At 47.3% G+C, this 20,050-nt stretch overlaps 1 protein-coding gene across 2 annotated transcripts in view; it reads left to right on the top strand.

Annotated features, from left to right (window-relative positions):
- The window catches only part of TMEM131 (transmembrane protein 131), an 892,454-nt gene that overhangs the window by 266,597 nt on the left and 605,807 nt on the right, over positions 1-20,050 (top strand). For both annotated transcript variants that reach the window (XM_069204268.1, XM_069204267.1), the window contains exon 5: positions 4,299-4,422. In XM_069204268.1, the coding sequence (XP_069060369.1) occupies positions 4,299-4,422 (124 nt within the window). The remainder of the gene's footprint in view (positions 1-4,298; positions 4,423-20,050) is intronic.

Here is a 20,050-nt window from a genome sequence, read left to right as displayed (position 1 = left end):
GACTTCACATGAACCTGCTGGAGCTCCGTGCTATCCGGCTAGCATTGGAGACATTTCTTCCCTCTATTAAGGGAAAGCTGGTACAGGTGTTGATGGACAACACCACTGCCATGTGGGGTGGGGTTGTGGACCCTTTGTCAAGAGGCTGTGCGTCTCTGGACATGGATGGAACAGCAGGGTCTTTCCCTGGTGGTTCAACAACTGGTGATCTCTCTGAACACCACAGCAATCAAACTCAACCAAAAATGTCCACTGGATCACAGTGGCTTCTCCACCCGGAGGTGGCACAAGGTCTCTTTCAGCAGTAGGGAAAGCCTTGGTAAGATCTGTTCGCCTCCACAGAGAACGCGCAATGTCAGCTGTTTTGCTCGTTGGAGTTTCCATGGTGACAATCACTCTGAGACACTTTTCGTCTCGAGTAAAACTCAGCCCTACTTTATGCCTTTCTGTCCATACTACTTCTGCCCAGAGTTCTCAAGAATATGAAGAATGACTGAGCCGAAGTAATCCTTGTGGCTGTACACTGGGTACGGAGCATCTGCCATTATGAGCTGTTGAGCATGTCCATTGATCCTCTGATCAGACAGCCCCTTCAGGAGGAGCTTGTGTTGCTGCAGCAGGGGAAGGTTCTGCACCCAAACCTGTCAACTCTGCCTTCTTTCGTGGAGATTGAGCGGCCTCAATTGACAGCTTTTGACTGTCTCATCGAAGTCTGTAAAGTAATCTTGGCAGCCAGATGTCGCTCCACCAAAACAGTATATGCCTGTTATTGAAAGAAATTTGTGGCATGGTGCACAGATAAGTCTGTTGACCCCCTCGCTGCCCCTCTCTCTCAGGTCCTGTTTATCCTTTCTCTAGCTCAGCAGGGCTCTGCTATGGGCACTCTCAAAGGTTATGTGTCTGCTGTTTCTGCTTTTTTGAGGTTTCCCTATCAACCTTCTTTAAGTCCCCTGTTGTACAAAGGTTCCTTAAAGGTATTATTCATGCGTTTTGTCCATCCCCATTCATGATGCCCCAATGGGATCTGAATTTGGTTTTGATTATTCTCATGTGGGTTCCTTTAAATCCTCTCCTTTTGGCCATTACAACTGCCTGCAGTGTGAGTGAGCTGTAGGCATTGTCATCTAAGCTGTCGTACCTTTTAATATAGCTTGACAAAGTGGTGCTCCGTGTAGGTCAATCCATTACCTTATCTAATTTGTATCCACTCCCACATCCCTCTAAGAAAGAGACTCCACCCCTTGGCCCCAAAAAGAGCATTGGTGTTCTACCTTGATCGGACAAAAGAGTTCTGGGTAGATGATCAACTCTTTGTCCGTTATGTGGTAGGGAAGAAAGTTTGGGCAGTGCAGAAGCGGACCATCTCCAGAGAAGTCACCTCTACATTAAAATCTGCTATGCACTGGCCAAAAAGCAACCACCTGAAGGTTTGTGTGCTCATTCTACCCGAACTTCGGCCACAACCACTGTGTTAACAAGTAGAGTTCCAGTCATTCACATCTTTTAGGCAGCAATGTGCGCTTCTCTGCACACGTTTATCAAACACTACTGCCTGGACAGTCAGGTGCTAGGGACGGGTACATGGCTCATTCGGTCCTTCAGGACTTTCTTGTATGATTTTGGCTCACTAACCCACTTCCAGGGATGGTATTGCTTGGGTAACTATTCAAAGGTAAGGAATCTGCAACTAAGTCTTTATTAGATGTACTAGTTACTTACCTTCGGCAGTGCCTTATCTGGTAGATACATATTCTAGTTGCAGATTCCTTTCTGACCTACCCATCCTTCCCACTCTGCAAACTCATTTCTAGGGATAGGGATGCCTGTTAATGCATCATTTCCAGTAAGTAAAATTTGACAAGGGTTTTTCAACATAGAACATATTACCCTTACCCTTACTCCTCTATTTATGATACTTAGGACTCTGCACACACATGAAAATATCTGCCTAATGGCGAAATGCCCTCTTTTTTCCCCTCCAGGCTAGTTATCAGTCCTATATACATCCACCTCAAAGCATGCCACAGAAGATTAAAAAGATGGACATCTAGATTCATAATCAGTAAAGCTAAAAACAGATCAGAGGATATTCTTGACACATTTTATCCATATTCTTTTTGGCTTTTCTGCCTGTGGAAATAATCCTCTTTGGTTATTTCTTGTAGTCTCCTAAAAGTTTGTCTTTCCCTCACCACCATTAGTAGAGCCTCCACATGCATCCTGGAGCTGACTCTGGGCCTGATTTAGATGTTGGCAGGTAAAAGTCTTGTAGTTAAGTTTTCGACTGAAAACCGCAACTGTGACGGATCACCTGCCATATGTAGATGTTGGCGGGTCCCGTAGGTGAAATCCCAAATTCGATCCACCGTCTCCGCAAAGAGAAACCGCCCACATCTACGGCAGGATAGGAAAAAATGGCTGCCGGCGGAACCCGAGACACCCTTTTTGCCTTGCGGATTTGAATGTGCCATACCGCCAAGCAAAAAGTAGCGGTCCGACCTCCACACCTGAGTTGGTGGATTGTGGTAAAAATGGTGAAAACTCACCTTTTTTCCAGATTCCACTTCTGTTTTCGACTGGACAGTAACTGCCGAAGCTACTGCCACGACCCACAAAGAAAACACGACCCCACCTGTCGCCAGCCTCGAAGGTAGGGATGCTGCATTGCCAGGGTATGTTGAGTGGGGACTACACAGGAGGTCGGGACCACTGCAGGCATGTACATGTCACAGTAATTTTTTTTAAATCACTGTGACATGCATATGTCAGGGATTCAGTTGTGTGAATAACACACTCGCATAACACATACATAGCACATCATATACACTTTTCATTGTGGTGCCAGTATTCATTGCCAGATGAATGCTGGCACCGCAGTGACGGTACAATCACACTTGTCAACATTGTCCATGTGTGCGCTTAGGAAGGGAATCTGTACTGGTAGGTCTGTGCTATGTGTTGTCTATGTGAGTCAGTATGCGTGTGTGGATTGGCTGGTTGAGGTAGAGTTAGCTGGAGTGGGTGATGTGGTAGGTCTGCATGTGTGACACTTGCATGTGAGATTGATGTTCTGTATGTTATTGCTATGTGACCCATTTAGGTGAGTGTCATAGTGTGGCAGACGTCGTGATGTGTGTAGTTGTGCTTGTGTTTGTTTGTGTAGCTGACTATGTAGTTGTGTTGTATGTGGGTGCAGTGTCAGTGGTGTGTATGTTGTGTCGGATGTATGTCGATGTCGGTTTTCGGTATGTATGGGTTGTGTTGTTTTGAAATTGAAATGGATGATGGTAGTGCATGGGGCACATATGTAAAATGTATAGTGTGTGCACACGTCACTTGCCTCTGTTCCATAGCCAGTGCCATTGTACGAATTCAATGGGTCTTGCTGCCGTCTCCCTCTGTCAGTAATCCGTTGACAGTCCATGGCTTCTAAATATTGGGGAGGGGGTACACTGTAGACTTGGCGGTCTTTTCTGGTTCGCTGCCAACAAAGCTTGGCAGTAACACCATCAAGATCTAAATTTGGCCCTCTGTCTCCAACACCATCCCCCCACCTTGTCTCTGAGAGCATGCAGCTGCTTTGCTTGCCAGTACAATAGTCCTCTTGTTCAGCTGCTCCTTATTTATGTTCCTTGGTGCCTCTGATGGCATACAAGGAGTTTCGAGAGCCAGTATGGACCCCTGCAAACCACCTAGCCACCCACCTTTTCCTTTCTTTTACCTCCATCCTTCAGTGTATAAAAATACGCTTTGTGCTATGTGTTTTGCTTGTGTAAAATCCTGCTGTTTCTACTCCGTCTCAAAGGTGCCCGGAACCCAAGTGTCAGTGGTTGGAGCTCATAAGGATTTGTGATGACTGGCAAAGCAGTCACAATTGGTTAGTTCGAATGAAACCGCGTGAAATGCTGTTAACCCTAACATCTATTTGGAAATTACACGGTTATGTGGCCGAAAGTTCATGAATGATGAATGTGCAAATTACATATTTTTGATTTTAATTTATGATAAATGAATATGTGACCGACTTCCTAAAACGGAAGGGACTACTGTTTGGTGGCAAGGACAGGAGCTAATGATTTTTCTTGTATTCGGGGTGGTCTCACACATTTGAACGACACTAGAAGTATAAACGAATTGCAAATTATAACGAAATCGACTCTGCTTTTTAATTTGGAACCTACAAGGTTTATGAGAAGCGTGTGCACCTTTAATTATTTGCTTTTTAGTTTTGAATGTAGCGCTGTGCTAGATGCTTTGAACTAGAATTATTTTAACTCCTGTTTTTGTGTATTTTATAGGCCGGTGGGAATGCCAAAAATGGAAAAAGTATATTTACATAATCCTAGTTCTGAAGAAACTATTACTTTACTGTCAATATCTGCAACAACATCGCATTTTCATGCATCATTTTTTCAGAACAGAGTAAGTGCAACTTTCATTAAAATGTTTTACCACCTGTTTCCCCCTTGATACTGAAATCAGTTGCTTGTTAAATATTGAAATACAACTTGGTCGGTGAGTGTCAGTCTCAGTCTTTGATATTATATGTATATTTTTTAACCTGATTCTATCGATCGCTATACATGTTGTAGCCTTGGCAGGTTCTGGTGAACATGGCACCACATTCACATATTTTTTGGCATTAAAGAGTAATATAGCCCTTAAAATTTCACGTGCAGTTTCACTAAGCGGAATTTTAAGAACGTAAAGTGCCCTCACAATGCCATAGTATGTTTAGGATGAGCAGGGACCCAAATGGGGAACACCTGTAAAGTTACTCCTATAAGGGTCGTAGGCGCCACAATGGGAATGAGAAGCAACTTCGGCTAGACAACATTGGATGTTTGGGGAAAAAATGATTTTTCTACAGCACTGTAAGGAACCTGTGGAGATAAAGTTAAATGTGCAAATGCACAATTACTGTCATTTTCAGGTGGCCTTTAAGTTCCTAAAGTGCCATGTAAAATGGAAATGTAATGCAAAATTCAAATTTACAGCAATACATTTTTTTACTTTTTTCAAATGGCTTTATGAATCGGGGCCTCAAATCAGTTAGAGCCCACGGTTTTCCGTTCTTTGGTCTTGCTTCACATCGCAGCTGTCGTTAGTCTGCATGTGATAACGAGAGGAAGAGCTTCAAAAGGCAATATCGAGAGAGGGGCTCTGGCTACGCCCATGTCTGTTAACTTGAATACAGGGTTTGATTGAGCATAGGATGTTTAAGGCCTACGAAAAAGATCGCTTGTTGCACCCATATTAGCTCCCAAAAGGTTTCCTCTGGCCTAAGATAGCCACATTGTCAAAACCCAACGAGGCAATGACATGCTGGCATAAACCTACCGTGAAGCAACAGAGCAGTGCATGCCAGGATTTGCAGTACCAATGTGTGGTTCAGCCTTTTTATTTCCCTCATGCTGTGGAGTAAGCAACCTACATACATCACAAGATGCCCAGAAGTTTGAAGACCTGAAAGAGGAAAAGCTCGTTTTCAACTACCTCAGTTCTCATCCAGGGTTTGTCACCTTAGAATGACCCATTATGCTCAGAAATCTACAGAAGGGCTTCGGATATGTGGTAACCAACCAGTTAGATAAGCTCTTGGAGTTAATCTTTTTTGAGGTGCTGAAGACTGCACCAAGAGTAAGTGTGGGGGCCTTCCCAGTAGCACAGTGTGCAAATCAGATAAGCTAGGATTCACAAGAGGATGGCAAGCACCAGCTGTCAAACAAGAAAGAAGTGCTGCTGCAGCCACCTTACATGCTCAAGGAGGGAGCGTTAGTGGAATGAAGAGGGTTGGGGCTAGCTGATGCCTCCAGTGTGTCTCTTTATATCTTGGGATTTGCGGGATTGCTTGGGACCCTGTGGTGCTGTGTATAGCTCCACCTAGACTAACTCTAGTCCACTCCGTATTGGCCTCGCCTCTGACAGTGCTGCTCTGACAGTCTTACTTAAGCCTAATTTTGCTGCTGCAGTTTACAGACTACACACCTCGTGGTGAGACAGGTTTGCTACCTCTATCTCTGGGTGGGGACGGATACAGGGCCCTGAATGTTATCCTGCCCAATGCCACAGGTGCTCAGTCTGGGCATGATTACCTAATTTAGGGCCTCATTACGAGTCTGGCAGTCCATGGACCGCCAGACTTGCGGTGGCGCTCGGACCGCCACCAAAAGGGGTGGTCTGACCACCCTATTATGAGTGTGGCAGAGCCACCACGATCCGATCCGATTTACGGGCAGTGAAAAGCGCGACTGGTGCTGTCACACCCGACGCACCGCAACATGTTGTGGTGTGTCAATGTCAATGTTGTGATGTGTTTCCCACCGGCCCAGCAGGAAACTTGTGATAGGTATCGGGAGGGACGGCGGCATATGCGGTCATCCCGATGCAGGACTTTGGCGGGCATCCACTGCCGCCCGCCAAAGTCATAATGAGGGCCTTAGTGTTTCCCAGGTTAGCACAGTGCCTCTGGTGATCCTAGAACTATGATGCTGTAGATTCAGCATAAATATAGTTTGCACAAATTGTGTTGAGAGGCTGGTCATCTGCTCTGGTCAGCCATCTTGGTGAATTAGTGCTCTCTTTGCTTGGATTACCACTTTAATGTTCAGCTTGAGAACATGAGCTCTCTTTTCTGGATATTGTTGGTGCACAAATGTGGAAGGAAGCTCTGAGGAGGAGCTCCTCAGGTTTCTTCTGACTCGGGGTCCCTGTTTAGGGGCGTCAGCTAGTTATATTTTTTTCCAGATCATACTGTACAGCAGGAAAAGGGTGTTCTACTCCCAAATATGGTTTGCAAGGGCAGTGTGCGGAGAGCCGACGTAAAAAGCTTGTTGCTAAGAGTAACTTATTTCTTTTGGGGACAGGAGGGACGGTCTTCTTTCTCTTTCCATGCATATTGCAACTGCCAGCTCACCAAACGCTTGTAGCCTTGATGCTTCCCTCTTGTCTGAAATGAGCAACCTCAGTAGCACCACAGCTTATTGGCTTTACTGGTCTGACTGTAATTTCTTTAGGCCTTGGGGCACTTGGTCTCCTTTATCCTCCCAGTCAGGCGTAAGTTGGAGAAGGTGGACCATTTCATAGAATAATTGGTAAATCTAAAGTTTCTTATGGGTGTGGTAGCTCAGTGAGTTGTGCGGTTTTTGCAGAGATCTATGTGCAACTTGCATGTGACATGAATGTTATCCGGTAGGTCTGCCTAATCCTATTATCCTTCAGAAGTTGATAAATGAATACCATTGAATTGTGTGATGTTGAATACAGCAGCGTTGAACTGCAAATGTGTTGTGGCATGCTGGTATTTAACAATGCAACATTTTGCTACCATGCAGGAGACTTAACTCTTCCTTAAGAGTGCATTGGAATTTATTTGTTAGGAAACCTCATACTGCTTGCTTTTCCCCTGCTTAAAGGAGCTTCAGCTTCCCAGAGGGCTAAATGTCCTATGCATGCAGCTTGCCCCAGAAAAGTTGTGGACCCGTGGTACAGACTGCATTCCCTCCTGTGTAGCAAATGGGCACTAGCAAGGTGTTTTCTTAGTATGCCATTGGTAGCATTTTTTGAAAACTTCTCAAAGTCATCCATAATATTACAAAAGATCAATGGATTCAGACTACAAATAACATGTAGTTCGATGGCATCTGTCGCTGTAGATACGCATGTTCTGCAATAGCTCGCCATCTGGTGTTGGGCCGGAGTGTTACAAGTTGTTTTTCTTCGAAGAAGTCTTTCGAGTCACGGGACCGAGTGACTCCTCCTTTTGTCTCCATTGCGCATGGGCGTCGACTCCATCTTCGATTGTTTTTTTTCCGCCATCGGGTTCGGACGTGTTCCTGTCGCTCCGAGTTTCGGAACGGAAAATTAGCTAATTTCGGAAGATTTTCGTCGGTATTGTTGCGTTCGGGATCGGCGTACTTTGATTCCACACCGCATCGAAGATCGAAGAGCTCCGGTGCCCTTCGGGGTAGTTTTTCGATCCTCCGTCGGGGCCTGGTCGGCCCGACCGCGTGCTGCAGAACGCCGATGGAACGGACCCCGTTCCGTTTCTGCCCCAAATGCCACAATAAGTACCCTTACACAGACCAACACTTGGTCTGCAACCTGTGCCTGTCACCTGAGCACAGCGAAGACACCTGCGAGGCCTGTCGTGCGTTCCGGTCCCGAAAAACACTCCGAGACCGTCGAGCCAGAAGACTTCAGATGGCGTCCGCACCGACAGCCCAACGGGAGTTCGAGGAACAGGAAGAAGAAGGTACCTTCTCGATCCAAGACTCAGACTCCGAAGGATTCGACGATACACAAACCGTGAGTAAGACGTCGAAATCCACTCAGAAGAACATTTACAAGGCCCAGGGGACGCCACTGCCACCAGGCCATGGCTCCACCCATAAATTCGGTGACCGCCCGTCGGCACCGAAAAAGGCCCGAACAGTGCCGAGATCGTCCGACTCCGGTCGAGACACCGGCACGCAGCCTTCTCGGGACCGAGAAAGTGCTGGAGACAAGCCTCGACACCGAGATGCCGGTGCCGACACGGCTCGATGCCGAGACAGCGGCACCGAAACAGATCGACGCCGAGAGGTTTCGGCCCCGAAAAAGAAAAGAGTCACCTCGGAGCCGAAAAAACACGCAGACAGGGTTTCGATGCCGAAACAAACTGCAAGCGACCCAGCTTCAGGCTCTTATACAGAAGAGCACTCGCTAACCTCCCAAATGCAGAAGCATAGGTTTGAGGAAGAGCTGCAAGCAACTGATGTGGACCATACGCAAAAGCGTATCTTCATACAGCAGGGGACAGGAAAAATAAGCACCCTTCCCCCCATTAGGAGAAAGAGAAGGTTGGAGTTCCAGACGGAACAGACACCACAACCAAAAGTGGTGAAAAGAGTTACCCCACCACCCTCTCCTCCGCCTGTGATTAACGTCTCACCAGCACAAACTCCATCACACTCCCCAGCTCACACCACCATGAGCCAGGGTGACCAAGATCAGGACGCATGGGACCTATACGACGCCCCAGTGTCAGATAACAGTCCGGAGGCATACCCTACAAAGCCATCTCCACCAGAAGACAGCACCGCGTATTCTCAAGTGGTGGCTAGAGCAGCACAATTTCACAACGTAAGCCTCCACTCAGAACAGGTCGAGGATGATTTCTTATTCAACACCCTCTCCTCCACCCACAGCTCCTACCAAAGCCTGCCTATGCTCCCTGGTATGCTCCGGCACGCAAAAGACATCTTTAAGGAGCCGGTCAAAAGTAGGGCAATCACACCAAGGGTGGAAAAAAAGTATAAGGCGCCTCCTACAGACCCGGCTTTCATCACTACACAGCTGCCACCAGACTCTGTCGTTGTAGGAGCAGCTAGGAAAAGGGCCAACTCTCACACATCTGGAGATGCACCACCCCCAGATAAAGAAAGCCGCAAGTTCGATGCAGCTGGTAAAAGAGTCGCAGCACAAGCTGCAAACCAGTGGCGCATCGCGAACTCCCAGGCACTACTTGCGCGCTATGACAGAGCCCACTGGGACGAGATGCAACATCTCATTGAACATCTGCCCAAGGACTTACAAAATAGGGCAAAACAAGTGGTTGAGGAGGGACAGACCATTTCCAACAACCAGATCCGCTCCTCCATGGACGCTGCAGATACAGCTGCACGGACAATTAATACATCTGTAACTATCAGAAGGCATGCATGGCTCCGAACGTCTGGATTTAAACCAGAGATTCAACAAGCAGTTCTCAATATGCCTTTTAATGAAAAAGAACTGTTCGGTCCAGAAGTGGACACAGCGATTGAGAAACTCAAAAAAGATACGGACACTGCCAAAGCCATGGGCGCACTCTACTCCCCGCAGAGCAGAGGGAATTACAGCACATTCCGTAAAACGCCCTTTCGAGGGGGGTTTCGAGGTCAAAGCACACAAGCCAGCACCTCACAAGCCACACCGTCCAGTTACCAGGGACAGTATAGAGGAGGTTTTCGGGGACAATATAGAGGAGGGCAATTCCCTAGAAATAGAGGAAGATTTCAAAGCCCCAAAGCCCCTACTACTAAACAGTGACTCACAGGTCACTCACCCCCTCCACACAACACCAGTGGGGGGAAGAATAGGCCATTATTACAAAGCATGGGAGGAAATCACTACAGACACTTGGGTTCTAGCAATTATCCAACATGGTTATTGCATAGAATTTCTACAATTCCCTCCAAACATACCACCAAAAGCACAAAATTTAACAACACACCATTCCAATCTCCTGGAGATAGAAGTGCAGGCACTATTGCAAAAGAATGCAATCGAATTAGTGCCAGACACACAAATAAACACAGGAGTTTACTCACTGTACTTTCTGATACCAAAGAAGGACAAAACACTGAGACCAATCCTAGACCTCAGAGTAGTGAACACTTTCATCAAATCAGACCACTTCCACATGGTCACACTACAAGAAGTATTGCCATTGCTAAAACTACACGACTACATGGCAACTTTAGACCTCAAGGATGCTTATTTCCATATACCAATACACCCATCGCACAGGAAATACCTAAGGTTTGTATTCAAAGGAATACATTACCAATTCAAGGTACTGCCTTTCGGATTAACAACCGCACCAAGAGTCTTTACCAAATGTCTAGCGGTAGTCGCTGCACACATAAGAAGGCAGCAAATACATGTGTTCCCATATTTGGACGACTGGCTAATCAAGGCCCATTCGTTCAAACAGTGCTCAAATCACACAAATCAGATCATACAAACCCTCTTCAAACTAGGGTTCACCGTCAATTTCACAAAATGCAAAATTCTGCCACGCAAGGTACAACAATACCTGGGAGCCATAATAGACACATCAAAAGGAGTAGCCACTCCAAGTCCACAAAGAATTCAAAATTTCAACACCATCATACAACGCATGTATCCAACACAAAAGATACAGGCAAAGATGGTATTACAACTCCTAGGCATGATGTCATCATGCATAGCCATTGTCCCAAACGCAAGACTGCACATGAGGCCCTTACAACAATTCCTAGCATCACAGTGGTCTCAAGCACAGGGTCACCTTTTAGATCTGGTGTTAATAGACCGCCAAACTTACCTCTCATTCTGTGGTGGAACAACATAAATTTAAACAAGGGGCGGCCTTTCCAAGACCCAGTGCCACAATACGTAATAACAACAGATGCTTCCATGACAGGGTGGGGAGCACACCTCGATCAACACAGCATACAAGGACAATGGAACGTACATCAAACAAAACTGCATATCAATCACCTAGAACTTCTAGCAGTTTTTCAAGCACTAAAGGCTTTCCAACCAATAATAGTTCACAAATACATTCTCGTCAAAACAGACAACATGACAACAATGTATTATCTAAACAAGCAGGGGGGGACGCACTCCACGCAGTTAAGCCTGCTAGCACAAAAAATTTGGCATTGGGCAATTCACAACCAAATTCGCCTAATTGCACAGTTTATACCAGGGATACAAAATCAACTCGCAGACAATCTCTCTCGAGATCACCAACAGGTCCACGAATGGGAAATTCACCCCCAAATTCTGAACACTTATTTCAAACTCTGGGGAACACCTCAGATAGACTTGTTTGCGACAAAGGAGAACGCAAAATGCCAAAACTTCGCATCCAGATACCCACACAAACAATCCCAAGGCAATGCCCTATGGATGAACTGGTCAGGGATATTTGCTTACGCTTTTCCTCCTCTCCCTCTCCTTCCTTACCTGGTAAACAAACTCAGTCAAAGCAAACTCAAACTCATATTGATAGCACCAACTTGGGCAAGGCAACCCTGGTACACAACGCTACTAGACCTATCAGTGGTACCCTGCATCAAATTGCCCAACAGGCCAGATCTGTTGACACAGCACAACCAAAAGATCAGACACCCAGATCCAGCATCGCTGAATCTAGCAATCTGGCTCCTGAAATCCTAGAATTTGGGCACTTACAACTTACCCAAGAATGTATGGAAGTCATAAAACAAGCAAGAAGGCCATCCACCAGGCACTGCTATGCAAGTAAATGGAAGAGGTTTGTTTGCTACTGCCATATTAATCAAATACAACCATTACACACAACTCCAGAACATGTAGTGGGTTACTTGCTTCACTTACAAAAATCTAACCTAGCTTTCTCTTCCATTAAGATTCACCTTGCAGCAATATCTGCATACCTGCAGACTACCTATTCAACTTCCCTATATAAAATACCAGTCATTAAAGCATTCATGGAGGGCCTTAGGAGAATTATACCACCAAGAACACTACCTGTTCCTTCATGGAACCTAAATGTTGTCCTAACTAGACTTATGGGTCCACCTTTTGAACCCATGCACTCCTGCGACATACAGTTCCTAACCTGGAAGGTGGCATTTCTCATCGCCATTACTTCCCTGAGAAGAGTAAGCGAGATTCAGGCGTTTACTATACAGGAACCTTTTATACAACTACACAAAAATAAAGTCGTCCTAAGGACCAATCCTAAATTTTTGCCAAAGGTTATTTCACCGTTCCATCTAAATCAAACAGTGGAACTTCCAGTGTTCTTTCCACAGCCAGATACCGTAGCTGAAAGGGCACTACATACATTAGATGTCAAAAGAGCATTGATGTATTACATTGACAGAACAAAAAACATCAGAAAGACTAAACAACTCTTTATTGCATTTCAAAAACCTCATGCAGGAAACCCAATTTCAAAACAAGGTATAGCCAGATGGATAGTTAAATGCATCCAAATCTGCTACCTTAAAGCTAAACGACAGCTGCCCATTACACCAAGGGCACACTCAACCAGAAAGAAAGGTGCTACCATGGCCTTTCTAGGAAACATCCCAATGCAAGAAATATGTAAGGCAGCCACATGGTCTACGCCTCACACATTCACCAAGCACTACTGTGTAGACGTGTTATCCGCACAACAAGCCACAGTAGGTCAAGCCGTATTAAGGACATTATTTCAGACTACTTCCACTCCTACAGGCTGATCCACCGCTTTTGGGGAAATAACTGCTTACTAGTCTATGCAGAACATGCGTATCTACAGCGACAGATGCCATCGAACTGAAAATGTCACTTACCCAGTGTACATCTGTTCGTGGCATCAGTCGCAGTAGATTCGCATGTGCCCACCCGCCTCCCCGGAAGCCTGTAGCAGTTTGGAAGTTACCTTCAATTATTTATATATGTATCATCTCAACCTTAAATAGGTGCATACTTAGTCACTCCATTGCATGGGCACTATTACTGCAATTCAACTCCTACCTCACCCTCTGCGGGGAAAAACAATCGAAGATGGAGTCGACGCCCATGCGCAATGGAGACAAAAGGAGGAGTCACTCGGTCCCGTGACTCGAAAGACTTCTTCGAAGAAAAACAACTTGTAACACTCCGGCCCAACACCAGATGGCGAGCTATTGCAGAACATGCGAATCTACTGCGACTGATGCCACGAACAGATGTACACTGGGTAAGTGACATTTTCATTTTGATGTTTTACTGGCACACGCTCTTGGTAACAACGCTGAAGGTGTCTCGTAAAATAAAATCTCGGAATCCACGTGCTGTTACAGAAACCTACTGCAGTTGTTACAGAAGTGCACGTGTGGTCCAGTTATGGGCATGGGGGGGGCTGAGGTTTTGTGGGCCTCAAGGCATGATGTGTGCCTGGATTTATTGATACATCTCTGCAAGAGATGTATCAAGGTTTGGAGGGAGAGGGCAGCGAAGAGGGTGGTATAAACAATAAGAATGTCAACATGAAGGCATCCATACCCCTCGGTAGTGAGCATGGGGAACAAAATTGTGGGAGTTGCCTTGGGAGCTGGAGGACAATGAAGGCAGCCTTCTTCTTGGCATGTCCATTTCCTCGTCTGGTTCTCTCCGATTCCTACATAGGTGTGCCAGAGGAATGGATGGGGGATCCAGAGAAAATATTATGGGCCTCTGTCATATTGACTTGCAACACCAACTGAGTAAGGCTCAGTCTTCTGTACAGTGGTATGTGGTGCTTGAGAAACGTTCTTCAGTCACTTCTCCGAGCTTACACAACCTGACTTTCTCTCCCACCTGCATGGCTGTGTCGCTGCATCTTATTGCAGCAGCACTTATTCGAACACCTGACAGTTGTTGTGCTACCCCACCTGACAGTTGAGGTGCTACCCCACCCACAAAATGTACTGTTTTAGCTCACATATTTATTTTATGTAGGAGAGGTGTCACTTTTTGAGTGCAGGGTCAGTGATCTTCTTCGTGTAAATGAGCGCTGTGCTGTTTGAATGTCTGATGTAAGTGGTCTGTCTGTGTGAGTGTGGGGTGAGCGGTCTGCCTCTGTGAGGCCAGCTTGGCAGATGGTCCCAAGTGAGCAGAGTTTCTTTAAAATTGTAGGCTGAGCGGTGAGAGTGTGGGACTTCAAAGTTAGACTTATTGGTATGGCCAGTGCTTATTAACTGTTTACCCACTATTGCTACTTCCATTTTTAACAGCTCGCAAAACACCCCACCTGTCACCTTCCTTAGCATAGCCGTTAGCACCCCTATTGCTTCTCTTGTCATTCACAGACTGTTTCACCAAGAGACAAAGCAAGCTCTGAATTATATTTTCCCTTATGGATTTTCTCGGTCCTAAAGATGCCATATTTTCCAGAATATCCCCCCTTTATTTATTTTTTCCAAGTAAGCAAAACTACAGGGGAATTCAAATTCAGAGTAGCACATGTCAGAATATAAATATAGGACATTGCCCTTTTGTAATGGACTACTATTTTTCAGTGATCAGATAACAGATATCTTAAACACCAGGATGACTGGCAGGGGAAAGAAGGTTTTAGTTTCTGATGTCTACTTCAGTTGAAGATTTTATTTTTATTTTTTTACATGTTTTTATTGATTTTTCCAAGAGAACCAAACATTGTGCTACATACATGTGTTATCAATGACAGGATATTGGTGGTTTAAGTAGATCTTTTAAATTCGCACAAATTAAGATAAACAAACAACTAAGAACACCCTGTACACTTCCAGGTCCGGGCAATCTAATCAGTGTGTTTGAATTATTGCCTACGCCGATAACTAGCGCGTTCTAGTGCGGAGAGGCTCCGCAGTTACCCAGGATGGAGTCTTAGCTTCTGTGCAGAGGGGGGGGGAGGGAGGGGGGGATGCGCGAACTGTTGGGGTGCTAGTGTCTGATGGTTGGGCATACTGGCCTGTGGGCGCTGCCTGAGATATGTGCGCATGGGGGTTTAGTTTATTGTCAGTGGGGGTGAGGTGTTGTTGATGAGGTTGTATGCGTCCCCTGACGGAGTGCTGCATTGTAGCCGGGTACGTGCCAGTGACCGCCTGGGCATTCACAGTAATTCGCAGTTCACTGGGGCTTCTCGTCGTTTTTTGCCTCTAGCTTAGAAACTAATGTGTTCCAAGTTTCGCAACCCGCATGTCGCAGTCCCCCACGTGCTAGGTTCGTGAGTACCTGGTACTCAGCACAGGCCCATCGCAATGTAAGAGTGAGCCAGGCTTTCGAGTCGGGTGCATTGGGGGCTTTCCAATTCATAGCTATCAGTCTTTTGTACATTGCATAAACCAGGTCCACAAACCTTTGTAAGTGTTTGTGTTTTTTCGCCCTTGTCCTGAGGCCAAGTAGGCAGGACTTGGGACTCACGACCAGGTCAAGACCCGTCATTTCTGCTAATGTTTTAACCACCGCAGCCCATTCCTTTTGTATCCGTGGGCACTCACAGACCATATGGTAAAATTGTGCCACTGGTGTTTTGCATCTGGGGCAGGCCGGGTCCGTCCCGGGGAACATGCGTTTGATCCTGGACGGTGCTAAATATGTTTGGTGTATGTAGTTGAACTGTGTGTATCGGAATCTGGGGTTTCTTGAGACCTCACGGGTGTGGCTCAAGGCTTTTGGCCATTCTTCCCTTGAGATCGGGGCAGGCAGTACGGCGTTCCACCTCTCCCAGGCTTTTAGCAAATTGGGTTCTGGGGGCTTATTCAGGAGTTTATATGAGTTTGAGACTGCTTTTGCTTGGGTGTCGCAGCTCAGCAAATGATGCAGTGCAGGAGAGGTGTCTGGTTCTAGTTCTCCAGCCGCCCATGTTTTTCTAATTGCGTGACATATAGCGTGATAGGCCAGGAATTGTCCTGGACTCACTGCTGTGAGGGCTTGCATGGATTCGAAAGACATTAATTTCCCTTCCTCAAAGCAGTCTCCCACTGTGTATATGCCCGCATCTGTCCAGACTGCGGGCGAATGTGATCCAGCCTCAGCCCACCCGGGAAGCCGTTCTAATGGGAGGAGAGGTGAGTAGGGAAGTTCTTTTGCATCTCTTTGGATTTACCTCTTCCAGCATGCGTGAGCCGCCGCCATCAATGGGATTTCGCGTGCGCTTTTTGTTTGCTTATTTGTGAGCCATACGAGCAGGGGAACTCCCTGAAGTCGGGACTTTAGCCAAGTGGATTCCGCCGAGCCGGGCCTATGGATCCAGTTCAGTATCCACTGTAACTGCGCGGCCGCGGAGTAAAGCTCAAAGTTTGGGGCGCCCAACCCTCCTGCAGCGACCGGGCGGTATAGCCTGGTGAGTGCGACCCGCTTTCTGCCTTCTCCCCACACGAGTTGCAGTAAGATAGCGTTCAGACTGTTAAAGAAACTTTTAGGAATAATGAGTGGCAAGGCCGCGAAGTGATATAACAATCTAGGTAGTATCAGCATGTTTGCTAAGGCCACCTTGCCCAGTGGTGAAAGTGGTAATTTATTCCAGAATCGCATTGAGCCTTTCATGGAGGCCACCACTCTCCCCACATTACCATCCCTGAGTTCCTCTGTTCTGTGGTAAATGTTAACCCCTAAATATTTAAATGTGTCGAATCACCATTTTAGGCGGCCTGATGGGGCATTCTCTTGTTTCGTTAAGGGCCAGCTGGCTAGTGGGAATATACAAGATTTTCCCCAGTTAACTACTAGGCCGGAGATCCCTCCAAATTTGGATAGCAGCGACATCACCGAGGATAACACCTCTCCCCCTCTTCGTATGTATATCAAGGCATCGTCTGCGTATAGCGATATGGCGTGGTAGGTCCCGCTCCTGACTAAACCCCACCTTTCTTTTTTTGCACAAACGCGTGCGGCCAGCGGTTCCATCGCCAAGGCGAACAACAGGGGGGACAGGGGGCATCCCTGTCTTGTGCCCCTGTTAATCGGGAAACTCCCTGATATGACCCCGCCTGTTTTCACCCTGGCCTGTGGGTCAGTATACAATATACTTACCCAGCGTGTGAATTTTGGGCCAATACCTATTTGCTGCATGGTGGCAAACAAAAAATCCCATTCTAGTGTATCGAATGCTTTCTCAATATTGAGTGAGATCACCGTTTCCTCGGATGCGTTAGGGAGAGTGTCGCCCATTACGCTCAGCAGCCTCCGAATGTTAAGAAAAGTGTTGCGTTTTGGGATGAACCCATTTTGGTCCTCATGTACCAGGGTGTGCATGTAGGGAGCTAACCTGTTAGCCGGTATTTTACCAAGTATTTTACAGTCTAGATTTAGTAGTGATAAAGGTCTGTTGGATTTAACATCAGTGGGGTCGCGTCCTTGTTTGGGGAGGACCACTATCATTGCCTCCCTCAGTGTGGGGGGTAGAGTCCCGCTGGCCCATGCCTCTTCGAATACTTTCAGGAGTTGTGCGTTAAGGTGTGTCGCAAAGGTGGAGTAGTATTCTGATGGAAGGCCGTCTGCGCCTGGTGCTTTATTCCTAGGTAATTGCTCAAGGGCCATATTGAGTTCCCCTAGTGTCTCTCTATCTGCCTGTGTAAGTTGGGGCAGGGGTGAGCACGCCAGAAAGGACCTAAGTTGTTGGGTGGTACATGATGTACGTTTGGCGTATAATTTTGTGTAATATTCCCTGAACGCGTTGTTTATTTCTTCCTGCGTGATTGCCAGTGTGCCTGCGCCTGTCTCTATTGCCCCGATAGGAGGGCGCTGCCGGTCTTCACGCAGGAGCCACGCGAGTAGCCTACCCGATCTGTCGCCTTCCTTTTGAAGTCGGGACAAGTGGTATTTGTAATCGTGATGGCGGAGTGTGGTGTCGGCGGCAGCGCATTCTGTGCGCGCATCTTTTAATGTCGTGTATGCTATTTCGTTGTGGGCTACTGCAATTTCTAGTGCTCTTAGTTTTTTTTCCAGCTTGCTGACCTCTGCGTGGAGTGTACGTCTCACCCCCCATGTAGTTGAGATACAGTGGCCGCAAATCACTACTTTATGCACGTCCCACTCCACTGCTCTTAGGTTTGTGGTGCCAGCGTTTAATTCCCAGTACTGTTTTAGCGCGGTGTTCAGTGTGTCTGTGAATGCTGGGTCCTGGAGGGCTTCCACCTGGAGTCTCCATGCTGGGATCGCTTGGCGCTTCCTGCTCCAGCTCAAAGTTACTGTGAGTGGCGAGTGGTCCGATAGTGTTTTAGCTAGATATTCTGTCCCGCTGGCGATTGTGCAAATTTCCTGAGTGCCCCACAGTATGTCTATCCTGGTGTGTACCTTATGTGGTATTGAATAGAATGAGTATTCCCTTTGTAGTGGGTTTTTCACGCGCCATATGTCATGTAGGCCCATATTGCTGGCCCACGCTTGCAGTGGGCGTCTGGTGTATCTATTGGCTGTCGTTTGTGTGGGGGGGGGTTTGACCTGTCCAGCGCCGGGTCCGGAATACAATTAAAGTCCCCACCCCATATGGCGGGTGTTTCAGGATTCACCAATAATGCTGGGGTGAGCGTACTCAGGAACTCAGGCAACGCGTTATTGGGAGCATATATCCCTATTAGTGATAATTGTTTGTCAACGAGTCGACCCTCCACTATCACATACCTGCCTCCCTGGTCTATCCTGTATGATGTTTGGAGGAAGGGGACGGTCCCTGCTATCCATATGAGAACCCCTCTCGCGAAGGTTGAGTAAGATGTGCCTATTATCTGTCCCCCCCATTTACTCCGCAGTTCTTGCAGGTCTGGATCTCGCAGGTGAGTCTCTTGTAGGATTGCGATGTGTATGCCCTGGCGCTTAAGTCGTGCGTGCACCCGGGACCTTTTACTTGGGGTCCCCAGTCCCCTGACATTCCAGGTGACTATTTCGTATTTGTGCGTACTGTGGACTGGGGGTTGGGCCATGTTTTATTTTGTGAGGGTGCATCTGGCACTCTGCCTACTATTAAGAGCCAGCCGGTTCCCCCCACCCCCAGCACATCAGCAGTCGGCCCCCTTAGTCTCGGCAATGTCCCCTGTGTTATGGGCGGACCTGTAGTGTACAAACTAACTATTACCCTCTTTCCCTCCCCAACTGGATCCCTTCCCCAACTGTGAACTTGCAACAAACTGCGCACCCCGTTGGGGTGCGAACAAAACTGTGTCCATGTGGATATCTGTGGGGGAGCAATTTTACTATCCGGATGCGGCTCGTTATGGGGCTCGCATCCTTCTGCAGACCCGGTCTGCAGATGATTTGGGGTGCTCCCGGGGTGAGCTGATCCACATACCCCCCCGTGTGCCATCGCCGCCAGCTGCGCGCAGTTTGGGTGAGAACTGTTTTCAAGAATAAAGAAAAGATACATAAGTTCAGGTGTGGTAACCACCCACTTCCAGTGGGGCACGCAAAGTTCCGTTCTGCTCCTCAGTTGTGGCGGGCGGTTCCGCCGGGGGGTGGGTCAACGATACTCAGAGTGCATCTGCGGTCCTGGGGGTAAGCTCCGGGCCCTTTAGCACATCTGTTAATGTGGAGTCCGAGCTGATCGAGTCCGACTCCGAGCCTTCCTCTGGGTGCGTCCTGAGAGTCTCAAAGGAGTTCTGTGTCAGCAGGGGGGTTTCTTTCAGGACCTTGGCTTTCTCTTCTGCGGCCTGTTTCTCCGTGGGTTGTCCCCTGGTGCGCCTCTTGGTGCGTTTCTGTGATGAGGTCACTGACCAGTCCTCGTCGGTGCCATCCTCTTCTTGGGGGCGGGCGAGCCCCTTGGCATGGATCCACGTCCAGGCGTCCT

Source organism: Pleurodeles waltl, chromosome 8, assembly GCF_031143425.1.
Source record: "Pleurodeles waltl isolate 20211129_DDA chromosome 8, aPleWal1.hap1.20221129, whole genome shotgun sequence".
In the NCBI taxonomy this organism is placed as follows: domain Eukaryota; kingdom Metazoa; phylum Chordata; class Amphibia; order Caudata; family Salamandridae; genus Pleurodeles; species Pleurodeles waltl.
This window is presented reverse-complemented; position numbering and strand designations above follow the sequence as displayed.